The sequence below is a fragment of the Artibeus jamaicensis genome, unplaced genomic scaffold (genome assembly GCF_021234435.1).
Source record: "Artibeus jamaicensis isolate MK-2021 breed Jamaican fruit bat unplaced genomic scaffold, CSHL_Jam_final scaffold_2693, whole genome shotgun sequence".
Classification (NCBI taxonomy): domain Eukaryota; kingdom Metazoa; phylum Chordata; class Mammalia; order Chiroptera; family Phyllostomidae; genus Artibeus; species Artibeus jamaicensis.
Window position 1 is genome coordinate 963157 of NW_026522033.1, and position 18981 is coordinate 982137.

An 18981-nucleotide genomic window follows, 5' to 3' on the forward strand; every position below is an offset into this window, starting at 1 on the left:
CCCCTCCTCCCCAGGCCTCAGCCGCTGGCCAGCCCCCTCCCCGCCCCCCCCTCCTGTCCCCTGCTGCCTCCTCGGCAGCCTCCCTGGCTCCTGGCAAAGCGTCCAGCTCCTGCCTGCTCCTCCCGGGTCCAGGGCGCCTCAGCGGGCGCGTCCCCCTCCCTCCCTCCGGTGGCCGCTGCCTCCTCCCCTCCGCTTCTCCCATCCCCTCCCACCCCACCCCTGCCCCGGACTCCGCAAACATGAGGGTCTTGGCCTGCCTCCTCGGTGAGTGGCCCCTTCTCCTTGCAGACTCTGGGACTTGAGCCCCACCCCCTGACCCCTGAGCTCGTCCACTTGAGGAATGCAGACTTCCGGGGTCCATTCCTGGTGCCTGGGGATGCAGGACGGCTGCCCTCCCTGCCTGACGTCCCCAGGGACCCAGCCTTCTGCACGCCCAGTCCCACTGTCTGAGGAGCCCAAGGGACCTGCTCCCCCACCCCCCACCTCCACCAGCAGCCCTGACCCTTGTGGGTCTTTATCCACCGTTTGACCTGCAGCCAGGCAGGCCTCTGGGGAGCACAAGGGCCTGGTCCCCAGCCCTGACCTGGGACATCTGGGTCCCCTCCTTCTGGGCCCAGTGACTTCCCTCCCTGACAGTGGGGGTTTGCTGGCTCAGAGGTGCGAGGGTTTGTGTGTGTATGTGTGGCTGGGTGGGCCTTACTGGAGAGAGGACCCCTGGGCCTGCCCTCATGTGTCCCACCCCTCCTACCCCCCCTTCCAGCCGCTCTGATGGGGATCCAGGCCGTTGGTAAGTGGCCCCAAATGCTCTCCCGTCTGGCCTCGCCCGGCCCCAGGCCCCTCCCATCCCTGGCCTTGCCCTCCCTTGTGACCCCGGCCGCCCCTAGATCTGGCTATGACCTCAGGGCACCTTTCCCCTCAGAGCTCCCCGGGGCGGCTCGCCAGCTACTCCCATACAACACGGACTGGGCTGGGCGCCAGGAGTCGGGGTCCCCACCCTGTAATACAGCTCCTGGCCCCGGGGCCTCGAGGATGTCACGGCTTTCCCTCTGTCCCTTCAGAGCGGCTGCGTCTGGCCGACGGCCCCCACGGGTGCGCGGGCCGGCTGGAGGTGAGGCACGGCGGGCGCTGGGGGACCGTGTGTGACGACGGATGGGACCTGCGAGACGCCGCGGTGGCCTGCCGGGAGCTGGGCTGCGGGGGGGCGCTGGCCGCCCCCAGGGGCGCCTTCTTCGGGGAGGGCGCAGGGCCCGTGTGGCTAAGTGAGCTGGCCTGCCGGGGCAGCGAGGGGCAGCTGGGGCTGTGCCCCCACCGTGGGTGGAAGGCCCACGTCTGCTCCCACGAGGAGGACGCAGGCGTCGTCTGTGCAGGTGAGGACCCCGAGTCTCATCCCCGTCACTTGGAGGGGCCGGCGGTCCCTACACCCCCTCCAGGGCCCGGACTCCCCGTGGCCCAGGGGTCCCGCCCAGCCTCTCACGGGGCCCGCCCCTCCATGGCTTCCCTGCTCTCCACAGGTCAGCGTGGGGCCGACTCAGGGGACACAGAGGGTCCACTCTCCCTCCTGGATGTGGACCCCTGGCCAGGGCTGTCTGAGGAGCTGAGCCCCAGCTCTGAGGAGCCCCCCGTGACGCATGGTGAGTCCACCTGCCCGCGCCCCCCACTGCTCAGCCATGAGGGAGCAGGGCCTTCCCATCTGATGGCCCAGGGACAGATGCCCGTCTCCTCCCCAACCCTGAGAGTCCCCATCCCAGCTGCCCAGGCAGGAGCAGGGGTGAGTGGCTCCTGACCTCCCTCCCTGCTGTCTCCCCGCCCAGCCCCCCACCCAGGTGGGACCCTCCAGGGCAGCTCCCGGAAGAAGAGTCCCCGGCCGCCCAAGCAGGCCAAGTCCACCAGGGCCCCCTCGCTGACGGCTGGAGCCCCCCGCCAGGGTACGTCCCCTCCGCAGATCGGGATGGGGGCAGGCCCAGCCCAGTGTGGACCAACCCAGGCCCCCGGGGTGTCTTCCCGTTAACCCGCGGCCCCTAGGATTCAGAATTGGGCCATGTCCCCCGCAACCCACCACCCGGTCAGGGAACCCAGGTGTCTGCTCCCAGCAACCAAGTACCCTGCCCCACGCAGACCCTCGCTGTCCTCCCCGGGAGGGACGTTTGAGTCTGCTGTCCGTCTCTGTCTCCCCAGAGCGGCTGCGCCTGGCCTCGGGCCCCCACGGGTGTGCGGGCCGCCTAGAAGTGTGGCATGGGGGGCGCTGGGGGACCGTGTGTGACGACGGATGGGACCTGCGGGACGCCGCGGTGGCCTGCCGGGAGCTGGGCTGCGGAGGGGCGCTGGCCGCCCCCGGAGGGGCCCGATTCGGCCAGGGCTCCGGGCCCGTGTGGATGGATGACGTGGGGTGCGGAGGCAGCGAGCAGGCCCTGCGGGACTGTCCCCGGAGCCCCTGGGGTCGGAGCAACTGCGACCACAGCGAGGACGCAGGACTGGTCTGCACAGGTGCGTCCTGAGCCCGAGCCGGGGCCTGTCCCCACCCCGTGGCGCGGCCCCACCCTGGCCCCGGGTGTGAAGCTCAGTGTGAGAGTGGATAGAGGCCAGCCGGACAGGGTGGGGCCGGGAGCTGGGAGCCAGCGACAGTGAGGGGGTCCCTCCACATGCCACTGGCCCGTTCACGGGAGGTAAGTCGAGGCTTCGGAGACGGTTACGTTGTTCTCGAGGAGAAGCGAACCCCACTGAGGCGCCCGGGAAGCTCGAGCCTTAACACCCTTCGTTCTCAGCAACGCCGTTCGGACGCTCCTTGTCTGTGAGGCCAGGAGCAGACCGAACAGGAAACGTAGGGCAAGAGTTTCTGCCTTCTCCCCTAGAGAAGGGGGCCTGTTCTTCCCCCTAGATCACTGTCTTGGGGTGACTCCCCCATGCTGGCTGGTAGGGATGGACTCCACACCCCACCCCGCCGTGGCATCCCAGCTCTGACCCAGGAGGACCCAACCCAGGTGCTCCCTAGAACCCACAACACTTTACTGTCTGGATGGACAGTTGTCCGCGGGGGCGGGGGAGGAGGGCAGTCACAGTTTCCCCACCCCCACTCCCCAGGGGTTGCTGGCAAAGTCTGCAGACATGGCCGTTGTCCCAGGTGTGGGTGTGCCTTGCACCTCGGGGGTGGGGCCCTGGCTGCTGGGCCGATGTGCTGGACAGTGCCCAGGACGGTCCCCTCAGAGAAGAATGGTCCCCCAGGTGTCACTGCCAGGAGGCCAGGACAAAGCAGGGTTGGGGCGGTTGTGCCGTGTAGCCCTGGGCAGGCGGGGGCCTGGGGAGAAGTGGGGTGTGGACTAGATGTGGACTCTTGTAGTGAGTGGCTTTTCCACCTCGAGCCTTTCCCTCACCTCCAGCCTCCTCCTCCTGGGTGGGAAGCGTCACGGTGCCATCTCTCTGTTCTCCTCTCTCCCGCCACGTCCAGGCCCGGCCCCCCGGCTGCGCCTGGCCGACGGCCCCCACGGGTGCGCTGGCCGCCTGGAGGTGTGGCACGGTGGCCGCTGGGGGTCCGTGTGTGACGACGCCTGGGACCTGCGGGACGCGGCGGTGGCCTGCCGGGAGCTGGGCTGCGGGGCCGCCCTGGCCGCGCCCGGAGGGGCCTTCTTTGGGGAGGGGGCCGGACCCATCCTCCTGGACGATCTTCGGTGTCGGGGAAACGAGACGGCCCTGCGGTTCTGCCCCTCGAGGCCCTGGGGCCAGCACGACTGTCATCACCGGGAGGACGCCGGGGCCGTGTGTGACGGTGAGGGGCTCGGGGAGAAGCCGGCAGGCAGGTGCAGCAGAGTCCCAAGAGGAGAACAGGAAGTGGGGGGGCTCGGGTGTTTTCCTCGCGTGCCTCATGCCCCCACTTTCTCTGCTCAGACTGCCCACGGGCCCCGGGTTACCTGTGAAACCTCACCCTGCGTCCGTGGCCTGGGGCGGGGGGTGCAGCAGTTGTGGGCGGCGCAGGGTGGGTGATGACCACCCCTCCCCTGCCCAGGCATGCCGCTGGCCTTTGGCCCTCCCACGGCCCCCGCAGTGGGCAGCAACAGCTCCGTGTTCAGGGAGGCAGCGACCCGGCCCCTGCCCCCCACCGCGCGCCCGGCCTCGAGGACAGCGGGCATTTCCCCTCCGCCTGCCTCCTCGCCTGCCCCTTGGGAGCCTGGGCCAGAAGCTGGTGAGTCCGATCTGTCCCCCCCAGAACAGGGTCTTAGCTTCTGTCTGCTCCTCCGTTTGGTCCTGGTGCCCCTCCTCTCTGCTCAGAGACTGCGTCATGGGGAAAAAGGAAGAGGGGACAGGGGCGCAGGACACAGGACTGGTGCCCAGAGGCCTCGCTCCCTTCCATGTCCTGAACGCATGGCCCTTTCTGAGGACTGCCTCCTCGCAAAGGCTGAAAGGACCAGCCAGCCATGGCTGTTGTTCTGAAATCTGGGCTTTATTGTCACTCAGGGATGGTGAGGCCAACAGACCGGAGAAGTCTGTCATTGCAGAGGTCGTGGTCTCAGTTCTGGAGAGGAGGGGACATGCCATGCCACGCATGGCCACAAGGGGACTCACAAGGAGGCAGAGGGAGGTTGGGCGCCGGTGGGCAGGACCCTCGACTGGTTCCTGGGGGAGAAAGAGGTCGCTGCCTGGTGTGTGGTACCTGCCCTGGGGGATGAAGGCTGTGGGTCCCACAAAGGAGGCGGTGGGGTGTGGGCTCCGGATGGGCCGGTTTGCCATTTCCAGCCAGAGGATCCAGCCATTTCCTCTCTCCAGGAGTTAGCTACCCGAGGGAGGGGCAGACCCTCCAGCGTCAGCAAGGCCCGGACATGTCCAGGCCTCAGAATTTCAGAAAATAAACACACATGAGTAACACAGCTCTCTTTTCAAGGCTGAAGGAAGTGGGGAATAGTTTCCTGTTAGTGAAGGCTTCTTTCTCTTTTTTCTTTTTAAAATTCATTTATTGGTTGCTTCTTGAATGTGCCCTGACTGGGGATTGAGTCCACAGCCTTAGTGTGTTAGGACTGTGCTCTAACCATCTGAGCTACCCAGCCAGGGCCAGGCCTAGGCCTCTGTTTCTGAATAATAAGAATAGCAACAACAACAACAAAAAAGAATAGCAACAACTACTCAGCATTCACTGGCTCACGTGTGACCACTGTCTGTTGCAAGCGCTCTACGCGTCTTCAGCGGGTAACAGGTAACAACCCACCACTTACACTGTGGACACGGTGGTTTCCACGTTCCACCAAGGCCACAGCTAAAACGTGGGAAAGCCAGGACTCATCAAGGCTCTTTGTTCCAGAGCAAACATTCTTTTTTTCTTTTTTTAATTTTCACCCGAGGATATAGTTACTGACTTTAGGGAGAAAGGAAGGGGGGGAGAGAGAAACATCAATCAGGTGCCTTCCATATGCACCCCATATGGGGATCGAAGCTCTAATTCAGGCATGTGGCCCTGACCGGAGATCGAACCCGCAACACTTTAGTGTACAGGACGATGCTGCAACGGAGCCATCTGACCAGAGCCCTTTCTTATTTTTTCTTGTGGTAAAATATACACAACACAAGCCCTGGCTGGTATAGCTCAGTGTACTGAGCGCAGGCCTGTGAACCAGACAATCGCAGGTTCTATTACCAGTCAGGGCACATGCCTGGGTTGCAGGCTGGTTCCCTGCAGGCCACTTCCCAGCAGGGGATGCATGAAAGGCAACCATACATTGATGTTTCTCTCCTTCTCTCCTTCCCCTCTAAAGATAAATAAATAAAATCTTTAAAATATATAGTTTTTTATATAAAATTTTATATATAAAATTTATATACACAACTTTGTGTATATATATACACACAACACAAAATTGACTGTTTTAACGTTTTAAAAGGTTTTTATATTTTAGAGAGGAGAGGGAGAGAGAGAGGAAGAGAAACATCAGTATGTGGCTTCTCGAGCTCCCCATACTGGGGACCTGGCCCACAACCCAGGCATGTGTCCCGACTGGGAATAGAACCTGCAGCCCTTTGGTTCTCAGGCCAGCACTCAATCCACTGAAGCACACCAGTCAGGGTCATTTTAACTCTTTTTAAGTGTACAGTTCAGCAGTGTTAAGTATATTCAGAATGTTGTGCAGCTATCACTCGCACCATCTTCAGAAACCTCAGACCCACTAAATACTAACTCCTCATTGCCTGTCCCCAAACCCCCACTGCTATACTTGCTATCTCTATGAATTCGATGACAATTGGTACCTCATTTAAGTGGAATCATACAGTTTTGTCTTTTGTGTCTGGCTTGTGTCATTTAGTGTAATATGCTCAAGGCGCATTCATGTTGTGGCCGGTGATGGAATTTCCTTCCTTTTTTGATGGCTGCATAATATTCCATTGTTCGGCAGACTATCTTTTGTGTGTCCATTTATCTGCCGATGGAATTTTAGGATGTTTCCATCTTTCAGCTTGGTGAATAGTGCTGCTATGAACCTTTGCCCACCAGTGTCTATTTAAAAACCCATTTTCACCCTGTTTTGGGGTAGGTTCCTAGGAGTGGAACTTCTAGATCACATGGCAGTTCTAGGTTCAGCTTTCCAAGGAACCACCAGACCGTGCCTGGCTCTTTATCTCTGTGCCTAATGTCGACAAGTATACAACACAGGCCTCAGGATAAGTTCGGACAGAGGGGAGGTGGAGGAGGATTCACAGAGTAGACGGCATCCCCAACTCTAATCCTTTGGGTCTTTTCCATCCCAGGGTCCCCCCAACTGCGGCTGGTGGCCGGACCCAGCAGATGCTCCGGCCGGCTGGAGGTGTGGCACGCCGGTCGCTGGGGGACAGTGTGTGACGACAGCTGGGACCTGCGGGACTCGGCTGTGGTCTGCCGAGAGTTGGGCTGCGGGGAAGCTCGGCAGCCAGACCCTGCTGCGGGCCGCTTCGGCTGGGGCGCTGGCCCCATCTGGCTGGACGATGTGGGGTGTGCGGGCACGGAGGTGTCGCTCCTTGACTGCCCTGCCACTCCCTGGGGGAAGCACAACTGCGCTCACAATGAAGATGTCGGTGTCACCTGCACCGGTGAGGAGTCCCCGCCGTCCACTGGCTCCGGGAGGGCTTCCTGGAGGAGGGAACAGGAACTAACATCCGAACTAATGTCGACCGAGCACCTGCCTCCTAAGCCCCTGCCCCGGGCTGGGGGTTTTCACACATGTGTGACTGTACTCACATCTCACAATAAGTCCAGGTTGGTGGATGATCTATCCATTTTGCTATTGAAGACCCTGAGGCGTAGAGAGGTTGAGTAACTTGCCCAAGGTCACACAGCAACTAAGTGGTGGAGCAGAGATTCTTCCTCCTCCTCCCCCAGGAATCAGGGAAGTCTCCCCCACAAAGGGCAGCCTTGTCCTCCCCAAGATGAGAGGAGGGGACGTAGGGGCACTGGGACATGGAGAGAAGCCAGGGTGAAGGTCCACTTCAGTGAGCTCGGGCCTCCCGTTTGCCATCGACTTGCCAACATTTACTGAGCGCCGGACACTGAGCTGGGTCCTCCGCATGCGGTGACCACAGCCTGGCCTTTGAGAAGCTCACACCTCACCAGGGAAAAGAGGCACCAACCAGTCACACAAACCCGTGGGATGTGCTAGAATTTGGTAGGTTCCACAAGACCATCTGCAGCTTCCATAACTTTCTGGAAGGACTCACAAAGATCAGAAACACAGTCCTACTAAGGGTTATGGTTGATTGCAGCAACAGGACACTGGCCAACATCCGCTGAGGGAGGAGGCAGTCGGGCGGGGTCCAGGAGACGCGGGGTGCAGCTTTCCCCCTACTCCCCCTTTCCCAGGGGGTCTTGGACAGGACACATGCTGACCAGGGAAGCCCCCCCCCCCTGCCTTGGTGTCAGAATTATTATGGGAGCTCAGTCAGACAGACACACTGACAGAGAAGACACTCTTATCAGGCAGGACATTTCAAGGACTTCAGGTCACCCACAGAAGCCAGGGGCCAAGGCCAGGCCTTTCTTTAGGCAAAGTTAACCCTGGACTCTGCAGAATGCTAATCAGAAAGACGTGGGGTGAGTAAGTGGCAGCTGGAACGATGGTGTCACCCATCGTGCCTTGAGCCAAGGCCCTCTCCCTCTCCTCCGGAGGGCCACGGAGCCACGGAAAGATTTGAGGCTGTGCAGTCACCTGTCAGACTTGGTCCCACTCTCACAGTTGGTGGGAGCTGGACGGGACAGAGGGAGATGACAGGACGGGCGGGGGTGTCAAAGGTGAGGGTGTCAGTTACATCATGATCAAGAGAGTGCCCAGGAGACCGGGGACAGCCTTGTGTTTGGCTGGCCAGTGAGCCACAGTCGGGCACAGCGCCTGACTCACAGGAGGTGCTGAATATTTGTAACAAGAATGCACGAATGAATGAGTGAACAGAACTTGGTGACTGGAGAGTGGAAGATGAGAGAAAAGGGGAGAGGATGGATGACCTTGGCACTCTGGGATCTGCCATCATCTCTGTTTCCTGTTCCACCTTCCAGGGACTGCTGGCGTGGACTCCATCTCAGACCCCTTTAGCTGGAGCTGGTTCCCTGGCCTGGGCAGAGACTCAGATGCCTGGCTCCCTGGGGCACTGGCCACCAAGCCCTCTGTAAGGCTGACCCTCAGTGTTCCTGAGAAAACCACCAAGGCCCCCGGGAAGATGCCCAAGAGCACCACTAAGAAGTGGGTGACCAAGCACGCAAAGAGGCTGACCACTCAGGCCCCTATGACGCCAACCACTAAACACTCCAGGGTCCCGGGCACCCAGGGTGTCCCAGAACTGACCTCCCGGACCGCCTCGGTCCTGACCACTGAAGCCCGCCACCGCCCGACCTCACACACCACAGCGCCGACCCCCCGGCCTCCCCGGGAACGAGTCTCTGAGACTGTGACAATGCCAACCACTCAAGAGCCCCAAGAAATGACCTCTGAGGTCACCAGCATCAGGCGAATCCCTCCATCCTCTGCAGAGTCATCAGCCGAGATCCCAGCAGAAGGTTCTCCAGAGTCATCCAGAGACCCAGGTCCCTCCCTGACTGGGGGCGCCCCTGGGGGGCCAGGTGAGTGGAGGGCCCAAGAAGGGGTGAGGCTGACCTAAGGTGACCCCTCCTGACCTGGGGCCTTCCACTGCAGGCCCCTTCCGAGTTCGTCTGGCTGACGGGCCCAACCGGTGTGCCGGCCGGCTTGAGGTGTGGCATGCTGGACGCTGGGGGACAGTATGTGATGACAACTGGGACCTGCGGGACAGCGCTGTGGCCTGCTGGGAGCTGGGCTGTGGACGTGTCCGGCCCCGTGTAGGCAAAACCCACTACGGCCCTGGGACCGGGCCCATCTGGCTGGATGACATGCACTGCAAAGGCACTGAGACCTCGCTGAGCGACTGCCCTGCTGGGGCATGGGGACAGCACAACTGTGATCACGAGGAAGACGTGGGGCTGACCTGCACTGGTACTGGGGGCAGTGGGGTGCCGGGAGCAGAGTCAGGGTGCCAGGGGGTCGGGGGACCCAGAGACTCTCCAGGAGATTCTGGAAGGGGAATTTGCAGCAGCACCAGCGGCCTCCAAGGCCGAATAGGGCTCAGACCTCTTCCAATGTCTCCCAAGGCCACGCCGACGAGGAGGACTATCCCCCCTGGACCTGGGACCCCACCTCAGGAGAGGAGCTGACCCAGGGGACCACTGCTGCAGGAGTGCCTGGACACACTGTCCCCTGGGGCAGCACCCGGAGCCCAAGGGTCCCTTTCCCAGCAATGAGACGCCTTCCCAGCCCAGGTGAGGAGCATGGCCAGGTGGGATGGGGCCTCCATGCACTGGCTCCAGAGTTTCCAGAAAGATCCTCCTCAATGATTGGGTCTGGGTCTCAGACACCACTGGGCATGTTTCCTGGGCTCTAGGAACCTAAAACCGTTCTCCGCTAGGGCTCGACCAGAACACTCCTCCGGAGCCTAGCAAAGGAGGCCCCGTGTGTCTCTGAGAGCAGGTCTGGCTGAGCCCAGCCAGAGTCCACGTCCTCCCACTAACCCACAGGGGCCTCTGGGGTCCTGCTGTGACACCAGAGCCAGCCTCGCACAGCCCGCGCCGCTCTGTCGCCACGATGTCATCCCCACCCCGGCTCCCTCTTGGACGCGGATGCTCTGGTCTGGGTGGGACTGTGACTCAGGTGGGGTGGGGACACCGGTATGGAGGGCTCAGCCCCCAGCCCGACTCTTCCTTCTTGCCAGCAGTATCCCTCTCTGCCCTGTGGCCTGTCACTCTGCCACCTTCCATCTCTGCTGCTACACTGTGGTGGCCACCGCGAATCCTCCCGTTTCTCCGCTCGTCCTCCTGTACTTGCATGTGCGCGTGCGCGAGATCCGTGTTCCAGCCCAGCTCCAGGCTGTTTCATGGCTGTTACTTCGTTTCCGGTTTTCACCATCCGTTTCCGGTTCCCACCAAGCGTCCCCTGTAGTGCTCCCTCGTCAGGTTCCCACCCTCCTCCCTCGCGCTCTCAGCCCACTTCCCCTTCTTTTGACCCCTTCTCCAAGCCTCAAGCCCATTTTGTCCTGTCACCCCCTCACTCGCTCGCTCCGTGTTCCTCACACGTGGCTTCTTCCCTTGTTCCCTCAGGCTCCCAGGAGCGGCCATCTCTGCCCCTCCTAGTCCTTTGCACCTACTGTGCCCCTGGTGGCCTCTCCATTTCTTCGTGCATCTCTCGCACTCCCCCTCCCACCCCTACAATGCCCTGGCTTTGCCCCTGTCACCCTCCATGCACCCTTCCTCACGTCCTCTCCCCGGAGACTCGCCCCTTAAGGCCCCTCAGGACGACCACGCCTCGCATCCCCTTTCCCGCCTTTTCCACCAACTCAGCACGCATGCGCACACCGGTGCCCTGCGCAAGAGGGGCGGGGCGAAGGACGGAGGGTTGTGAGGAGCAACTCCCATCTTGTTAAAGCATCCGCACTCTGCACCTCTGACTGGCCGGCAGGTGTACGCTGCGGCCATAAAAGCCGGGTGAAGCGGGTAGTGGTCCCAGAGAGCAGCTGCCAGCCTCATGGCTGCTGCTTCTGTGGGGAAGGTCAAAGGCTTCGCGATTTGGGGGTGCTTAATCTACTAGTTTCTGGAGGTGGTGCTCCTCGGTGCAGTGCAGCCAGGACTCCAGAGCCTTTGTTCGCCGCCTCCCTGTCCCGTAGCGCCCCCTTGTGGCGGAAGACGGTCACTGGCCGGGCGGGGGCAGCTATGGAGGAGGCTGGTTCCCGCCCTTGGGGTCCCTTCCTGGTGGGAGAGAAGGCAATGCCGAGATCCCTGCAGAACTAAACACTGCACAAGGGGAATCGCAGGAGAGTCACCTGCACAACCTCAGTAATGGGAAGACTTGGAGGGAGGGGCGCGAGTGGTACCAGGGAGAAGCCACAGACATGAATTCCTATCCTCACTAGTAAGGTGACCTTGAAAAATACGTCTCTGCCTCCTTGAGCCTCAGCTTCTTCTTCTGGGGGTGGGAGAGGTGGGGGGAAAAGAGCAGCAGGGCTCCTGTCCAGAGTCAAGGAGAACTCGCTTACTCTGTGCTGGGCACATCTGCTCCAACAACTGGGTGACACAGGTCCTGTTGTTACGGAGCCACACTTGAGGTCATTTCAAATGCTTTCACACACATTTTGCTCATTGGATTGGCAAAGATTACCGGATTACTGGGGTAATGACAGCCGTGAGTCCTGCAGTCCAACTTCCCGGGGTTCAGTGGTGGCCCCCCTGGGATCAGGGCTAGCCGGGTGACCTCAGGCCCCAAGCCAGTGAGCAAAATGTGTGTGAAATTGTCGAAAACCACAAACTGTTGTTACAGTTATTTACCGACAATGAACAACAGCTGCGGGATCCCAGGGAGGGAGCCATGGTTTTAGTGGCGCAATGGGGAAAACCTCTGAGAGGAGATGATGTGATCTGCACCAGCCACACCAGGAGGGAGGGCGCCCTGAGGGCAGCGCAGGCTGCAGCCGAGACTGGCACTGCCAGTCCGGGGCGTGGCCATCTCCCCTAGGCTGTTAGCTGTATTGAGCGTTTAGCTGTGTCCATTTCTATTGCTGCCATAGCACACCACCGCACGTCGTGGCTTAAGACAATGCGAACTTCCACCGCAGTTCTGTGGGCCAGGCGTCCCGCAGAGGCCGCTCACGGCCGCCTGCCTTTGGGAGGCTCCAGGGGAGAATGGGTCCTTTACCTTCTTCCACTTCTAGAGGCCACCTCGTTTCTTGGTTTGTGGCCCCTTCCTCTGTCATGAAAACCTGCAATTCTCATGTGTTTGACCCTTCTCTGCCTTCACACCTTCCTCCATCACTACAGCTGGGAAAAAGTTCTCCAATATCAAGGATTTGGATGAACATATTGGGCCCAGCTGGTTTTAGTCCAGGGCAGCCTCTTCACTTCGAGGTCGGCCCCCCCATCAATCACATCTGCAAAGTATATTTTGTCACTTAAGGTGACATACAGGTTCTGGGAATTAGGGCATGGGCATCTTTGGAGATTATGGACATTATTCTACCACAGGATCTACATCGTAGGGACTCAGCAGAGACTTTTTACATGTTTGTTGAGTGAATGAGCGACCACAGTATACGTCTAGACAGAGCGTACAGGAGATGAAGGTGGAGGCTTACAAAGTCTCCATCTGGATTATCACTTCCCATTCTCCTCAAAGCAACATTTCTCGAGGCTTCCTGCGCAGTGGAATTTGAAGATGCGGGCGCTGATGCGTGTGGGTGAGGTGTCCGCAGTGTGGCAGGCGTGGGTGCTCCTCCTTGGGAACACGGCAGTGGCAAGCAGGGCAAGGGAAGCTGGTGGAGATTTAAAATCGGGTGGTCGAGAAACGGTTCACTAAGGAAGTGCCATTTAAGTGGTGACCACATCAAGGAAGAGATGGGGGAAGCCACACAACTCTTTGGTTGGAGAGCATTCCATGCGGAGGGACCAGCATGTGCAAAGCGCTGACGTGTGGGACCTTGGGAGGCCAGCGTGGCTGCAGCAGAGCCTGGGTTTCGTGGTGTGCACAGTGACGGGCCTCAGAGGAGCACTGTGAGCTGGGAAGCACAGGACCACATGCGCGTTTGCAAAGCAGTGACTCAGGATGACACATGAGGAATGCATGCAGGGAGACCAAGAGGTCTTTGGAGAGGTGACGGTGGCCTCAACCTGGGTGGCAGAGGAGACTGAGAGAAGTGCACATGTTCAGGCTGTATTTTGGGGGTCGAGCCGATGGCATCTAGCGATGGGGCGAGGAGAGGGAGGTAGGAGATGGGGACCCACCTTCCACTGATGGCCAGCACTGCAGGGGGCACACGGGCTCCGGAGCGGGAGCATGAACAGGTGCAGGGACGATGCGTGTGGCACACCTACACAGAGACGTTAGATACACAACCCTGGAGCCCAGGGGCGCCTGGGCGGCAGATGTAAATTGGCGGGATGGAATTTGAAGCTGTGGAAATGGACGAGGCCAGGCAGAGAGAGCCATGTCTAATGCTGCTCCCACACTGAGCCGGGAAGGTGGGGTGACTCGTGGACTCAGGACATCACCATTTGTGATGGCCACATGAGGTCATTCGAAGGGGCAGACGTCCAAGGTGACGTGCAAGATTGCATGCAGAGGTCGGAGGATAATAATATCAGTATCTATAGCTAATGTTCATTGCATACTCTTCATGTGCTACGTATCATCCAAGTGGCTTAATTTGCTTGCCCCCCATGGAAATGTATGATACAAATACTGTCCTTAGCCCCATTTTACAGGTAAGGAAATCGAGGTACAGGGAGGTCCGGACAGCAAAGGATGATGGAGGCAGGAAGGAGCATGTGGTTCAGTTAGTTCTGAGGAAGCAGGGGCAATAGAGCAGGGAGTGATGGCAAGGAGGGTGCGTGAAAGCCCACCAGGGGAGGAGCGAGTGAGGCTCAGGGGGTCTGCACCCAGAGGGAGCTGCCCGGGTCTGAAGCCTGATGCTGCCCCTCAGCTGTGTGACCTTGGGAAAACGTGCCCTCTCAGGGCTTCATCCTGGAAGTCTGCATCGAAACCGTGGCCCCTCTGCCCACCCTCTCCCCATGAGACTTCTAAATGACGGTGTCTAACAGCAGCAAGGATGTGGGCTGAGGGTGGGCAAGAGAATCTGCCCCCACTTGCGAGCACCAAAGGGTCAGTGATTCAATTCCCAGTCGGGGCACAGGCCTCTGTTGTGGGCCAGATTCCCAGTAGAGGGCGCAGAGATAACCACACATGGGCGTTTCTCTCCCTCTCTTTCTCCCTCCCTTCCCTGCTCTAAAAATAAATAAATAAAATATTTTTTAAAAAATGGCAAGGGGCACTCAGTTCTCCTGTGCCTCCCCAGGTGGTAAAGGTGGTTACCAGCCTTACCGGATACAGGACACACCTTCGGGAAGGGCCTCGGCCAAAAGGACCACCACTGCAGGCATATCTGAACCCACTCTTACCACGAGCACCACAAGGAGCCCAGGCCACCCCTCGCCAGCTCCAAGGGCCCGTGGAGATGCAGGTGAGGCACACGGCTGGGGCGAGGGGATGAGGATGTTTGTGTGGTGGGGTGGAGAGATGGACTCCAAATTCCCCAATGGTGACCCAACTCTTACCCCGGAAACACCCAACAGAAATGCACCCTAATATATATAAGGGGTTACTAGCTACAGCCGTGGCCTTCCACTCAAGGCAGCTGGCAATCTCTGAAGATGGTTTGGAATGTCACAACCGGGAGCCTAGTGCAGCGGGGAGCCACAGATGTTGTTACACAATCTACAATCCCAGCACAGGCCCCCTACTGAGCAAAGAATCACCCAGTCGCCAATGTCCACAGTGCCGAGGTTCAGAAACCCTAACCTGTACTCTGCAAGGCACTCGGACAAATCAATGAGCGAATGGCAGGAAGGCTCTAAAAGAAAGCGGGTGAAAGCAACAAGTAGGTTGTTCCTGGAAGCGGAAGCCCAAATGGCCAACGGCAACATGCAGAAATGCTGACACTCAAGAAGAGTCAGAAGACTCAAAACAATGACAAGCAGGGGGGAAACGATCGATGATAATATCGTGTGTGGGTGAGGATGCAGGGAGACAGACATCCCCACAGGGAGCAGCTGTTCAGCGAAACCCCATCCGGCAGTATTTAGTGAAGTTAAAGATGATCATGAATTGTGACTCAGCAGTCCTGCTGTTCCGGGGAAATTCTTGCACAGGCTCAAGAGCGCCTGCATGAGCAGGCTCTTTGGCCTCTGGCAACATCAGGGAGCTGGAGGCAAGCTGAGCACCCAGCAACAGGGCAGTGGCCGAGGGAAAGGCGATGGAACTCTGTGCGACAGCCCACACGGTGACTAGCTGCACGCACAGCCCCACGGACAGGTATTAACAGGATAACACTGAGGGAAGAATGAGGTTCCTCACAGCGGGGGATTTGCAGAGTCTATCTGCAAACAAACACAGAAGTGCACATGCACCTATGCTAACGTAAACACATACGTGCTTTCCATATTGGGTAAGGACACACGCGTGTCTAAGGACATATGTTCAGTACGTTTGTGGAGGTACCAAGGGGAGAAGGTGAGGGGGATGAAGACTGCAGAGAAAGAGGAGAAAAATAAAAGTAAAACAGAAGGCTCTGGCTGGCGTAGCTTCGTTGGTCGGAGCGTCGTCTTGTAAACCGAAAGGTTGCAGGTTCGATCCCTGATTGGGACGTGTACGGGAGGTAACCGACTGATGTTTCTCTGTCTCTCGCTCTTGCTCCTCCCTCTCTAAAATCAATAAACAGCCCTGGCTGGTGTGATGCATTGGATTGAGTGCAGGCTGCAAACCAAAGGGTTGCTGATTGGATTCCCAGTCAGGGCACATGTCTGGGTTGCAGGCCAGTTCCCCAGTAGGGGGCACACTAGAGGCAACCACACATTGATATTTCCCTCTCTATCTCCCTCTCTTCCCCTCTCTCTAAAAATACATAAATAAAATTGTAAAAAATAGTAAAAATAATAAAATCAATAAACATACCCTCGGGTGAGGATATTAAAAAATGTGAGAAAGAAAACAGTTTCCTAGTGGAACTAGGCACCACTTAAGTGCTCATTAACCCCATGTGACCACACAGGACAGCCCAGAACACTCCTGTCACTGACAGAGTGATACATAAAGGCCTAGACTCTGCATACAAAGCACCTGGGTTCGTCTCTTGTCCTTCGTGAACTGTGGTGTGTGTGTGTGTGTGTGTGTGTGTCTTTTGGCCAGTTACCTAGTGATTTTCCTCATCTGTAAAAAGGGTGAAAATGCACACTCACCTGGAAGAAGGGGCTCCTCGTCTGGGCCCAAAATGTAGGAGGCGCCCAAACCCTCAGTAAGAAAGATAAATAAAATCTTTTTAAAAAAAGATTTTCTTTATTTATTTTTAGAGGAAGGGAGGGAGAAAGAGAGGGAGAGAAACATCAGTGTGCGAGAGAAACATGGATCGGTTGCCTCTCGGGCTCCCGAGCCCACAGCCCAGGCATGCGCCAGGTCATCAGGACAGCGCCCAACCCACTGAGCCACGCCAGTCAGGGCAAGAAAAATGAAATCTTAATGCAGCAGTTTAAAAAAATAAAACTTTGTGCCAAGATAAACCACAGTGAATGGAATATGAAAATTTTAAATCGGGGACAGGATCCGACCCACCTCACCAGACTCCCCCTAATCTCGGGTCTGCCTTGGGTTGAAATTTTAGCTTTTTGTTCATCGTCGATTTGGCATCGGTTTTGATTGTGTTAAAATATGACGTAAAAATATTGATCTTGATTACCGAGATGGCCCTTCCAAGCCCTCCTGCACCACCCTACCCGCATCTCTCCCACCCCTCCCTCACTCCTTTGCCCTCTACCCCTCCACCCCTCCACATTCCCCTACTCTCCCGAATTCCCGCATCTCCTCCCACGCTTCTACACCTCGTCACCTCCCGCCCACCATCCTGCCTCCTCCCCTCATTTCTGCCCCCTCCGGCTCCACATCTGAGGCCTCCCCACCATGCATCCCAGCATCCTCTCGCAGTGGGGGCTGCCACCAGGTGGCGCCTGGAGACATCCGAGGAGGCTGGGACCAGGGGAGGGGGGGAAGGGGCGGGGTGAAGTCTGCCAGCGACTGATGACATCACAAGGCCCTGCTTCTTCCTATTGGCCACTCCATTCCTAGATGGGGCGGGCCGTGGGGTGGGCGGGGCAGACTGACCTCAGCGGTCCATCTTCCCTCCAGGTTCTGGGAAGAAGCCATGGCCTGATCGCCGGCTGCTGCGGCCCACAGCGGCCCGGACGGCGCCCCCCGCCTCTTCCCAGGGCCCACCACAGACCTCCCATTCGGCGCCACAGCTCATCCCCGACGCAGCTTCACCTTCGATGGAAGTGACCTCCCACATTCCGGACACTTTGCCACCCGGCCCAGACCCGGCCTCCTGGAAGAACTCTGACCTCACCTGGACAACCCCTGGCCTTGCTTCGTCCACCCTTGATGCCACCGTGGTTCCAGCACTGACCGCTGAGCTCTCACCCACCCCACTGCCCACCTTGCCCAGGGAACTGACCTCTGACCCTTCTGCCCCCCCAGTTGTGACTCATCTTTCCCCTACCTCAGAGTTGACCCCAGAATCGGACACAGCCCCAGGCTGGGACACAACCCCATACCCCAGCACAGCCCCGGAATCTTCCGGATCCCCACACCCCTCCACAAGCCCAGCCCCCACCACCACTCCTCCCCCCACCATGACCCTCAACACCACCATTACTGCTCACCTCACCACGACCCTTCACCCCACCACAACCTCTCACCCCATCACGACCCCTCACCCCACCACGACCCCTCGCCCAACCACAGCTTCTCACCCATCCACAACACCTTCCGCCACCATGATCCCTCCCCCCACCACCCCCACTCACCCCACCACAACTGCTCAACTCACAACAACCCCTAAGCCCATCACAATCCCTCACCCTGTCACGACCTCTCACCCCACTATGACCACTCACCCCACCACAACCTCTGACCCCACCACAACCCCTCAGTCTACCACTACTACTCACCTGGCCTTGACTCCTGACCCCATCTCAACCCCTGTGATCACTACTAAGTCCCTCCTGACTTCCTTGGAAACAGAACTTCCCTTTCCCACTCCAGCACCAGCAGGCAAGCCCAGCCTGCACCCCCAGCCAACCTTCATGGGGGCCCCCCACCCCTCCACATTCCCTGTGTCGAGTGTAGAATCCTCTCCAGCCTCAGAGTCCAGCCCCTCCAGGCCTTCTCCAGCCCCAGCCATGGATACACCAGCCACTGAGGACTTCAAACCACCCAGAAGCCAGAGCCCCCAACTAACCTCTCCACCTCCTCAGACCCCACACTCAGCCTCCGACCCCACAGAGACCCCGGACCTCCACCTGCTCCCCACAGCCCATCCCTTAGGTCAGCCACCTCCTGACAGCCTCAGCCCAGGGCCAGTGCCCGGTCAGAGCCCAGGCCCTGTTGGCCCATGCGTGGCCCCAGTGCCACCTGTAAGGGTCATGGCTTGTGAGCCACCTGCCCTGGTGGAGCTGGTGGCAGCTGTCAGGGACGTGGGTGGCCAGCTGCAGAGGCTGACCCAGGCCCTGGAGCGGGACCAGCAGGAGCGCCAAGCCCTGGGACTGTGGCTGACCCAGCTGGTGGAGGCTACCCAGGGTCTGGGGCAGCTGGGTGAGGTGGTGAAGAGACTGGCCGAGGTGGCCCGGCCCCCCAGCACACCCGCACCAACCACCACCGCCCCGGAGGAGGAAGAGAGGCCTCTGAGGGGGGACGTGTGACCCTGTCTGGGACTTGAGCGGGGCTTAAGACACTTAGCAACCAAAAAGAGGAGAACCAAAGTACCAAATTAAAAACAAGAGGCGGATGACGTTTCTGGGGGACTGGGGGGGTCCTGGAGAAATGGAAGCCCAGGACTGATCTGTTGGTGAATACCACCGATATGTGCAAGGTGGGGGACGGTGGTGGT

The 18981-nt window shown here is 59.0% G+C and overlaps 1 protein-coding gene across 2 annotated transcripts; it reads left to right on the top strand.

Moving 5' to 3' along the window:
• The first annotated feature begins 103 nt into the window (after positions 1–103).
• On the top strand, positions 104–18872 carry SSC5D (scavenger receptor cysteine rich family member with 5 domains). Of its 2 annotated transcripts, XM_037159834.2 has the most exons (14): positions 104–264; positions 761–787; positions 1059–1367; positions 1512–1631; positions 1812–1925; positions 2176–2484; positions 3443–3760; positions 3998–4174; positions 6724–7041; positions 8498–9058; positions 9132–9446; positions 9602–9769; positions 14344–14508; positions 17223–18872. In XM_037159834.2, the coding sequence occupies exons 1-14, from the start codon at positions 240–242 to the stop codon at positions 18791–18793; spliced, it is 4497 nt and encodes a 1498-aa protein (XP_037015729.2). In that variant the 5' UTR covers positions 104–239; the 3' UTR covers positions 18794–18872. The 2 variants fall into 2 exon arrangements, with proteins under 2 accessions (XP_037015729.2, XP_053512688.1); XM_053656713.1 differs by lacking the exons at positions 104–264; positions 761–787 and having other exon boundaries at positions 826–1367.
• The last annotated feature ends 109 nt before the right edge of the window (positions 18873–18981 follow it).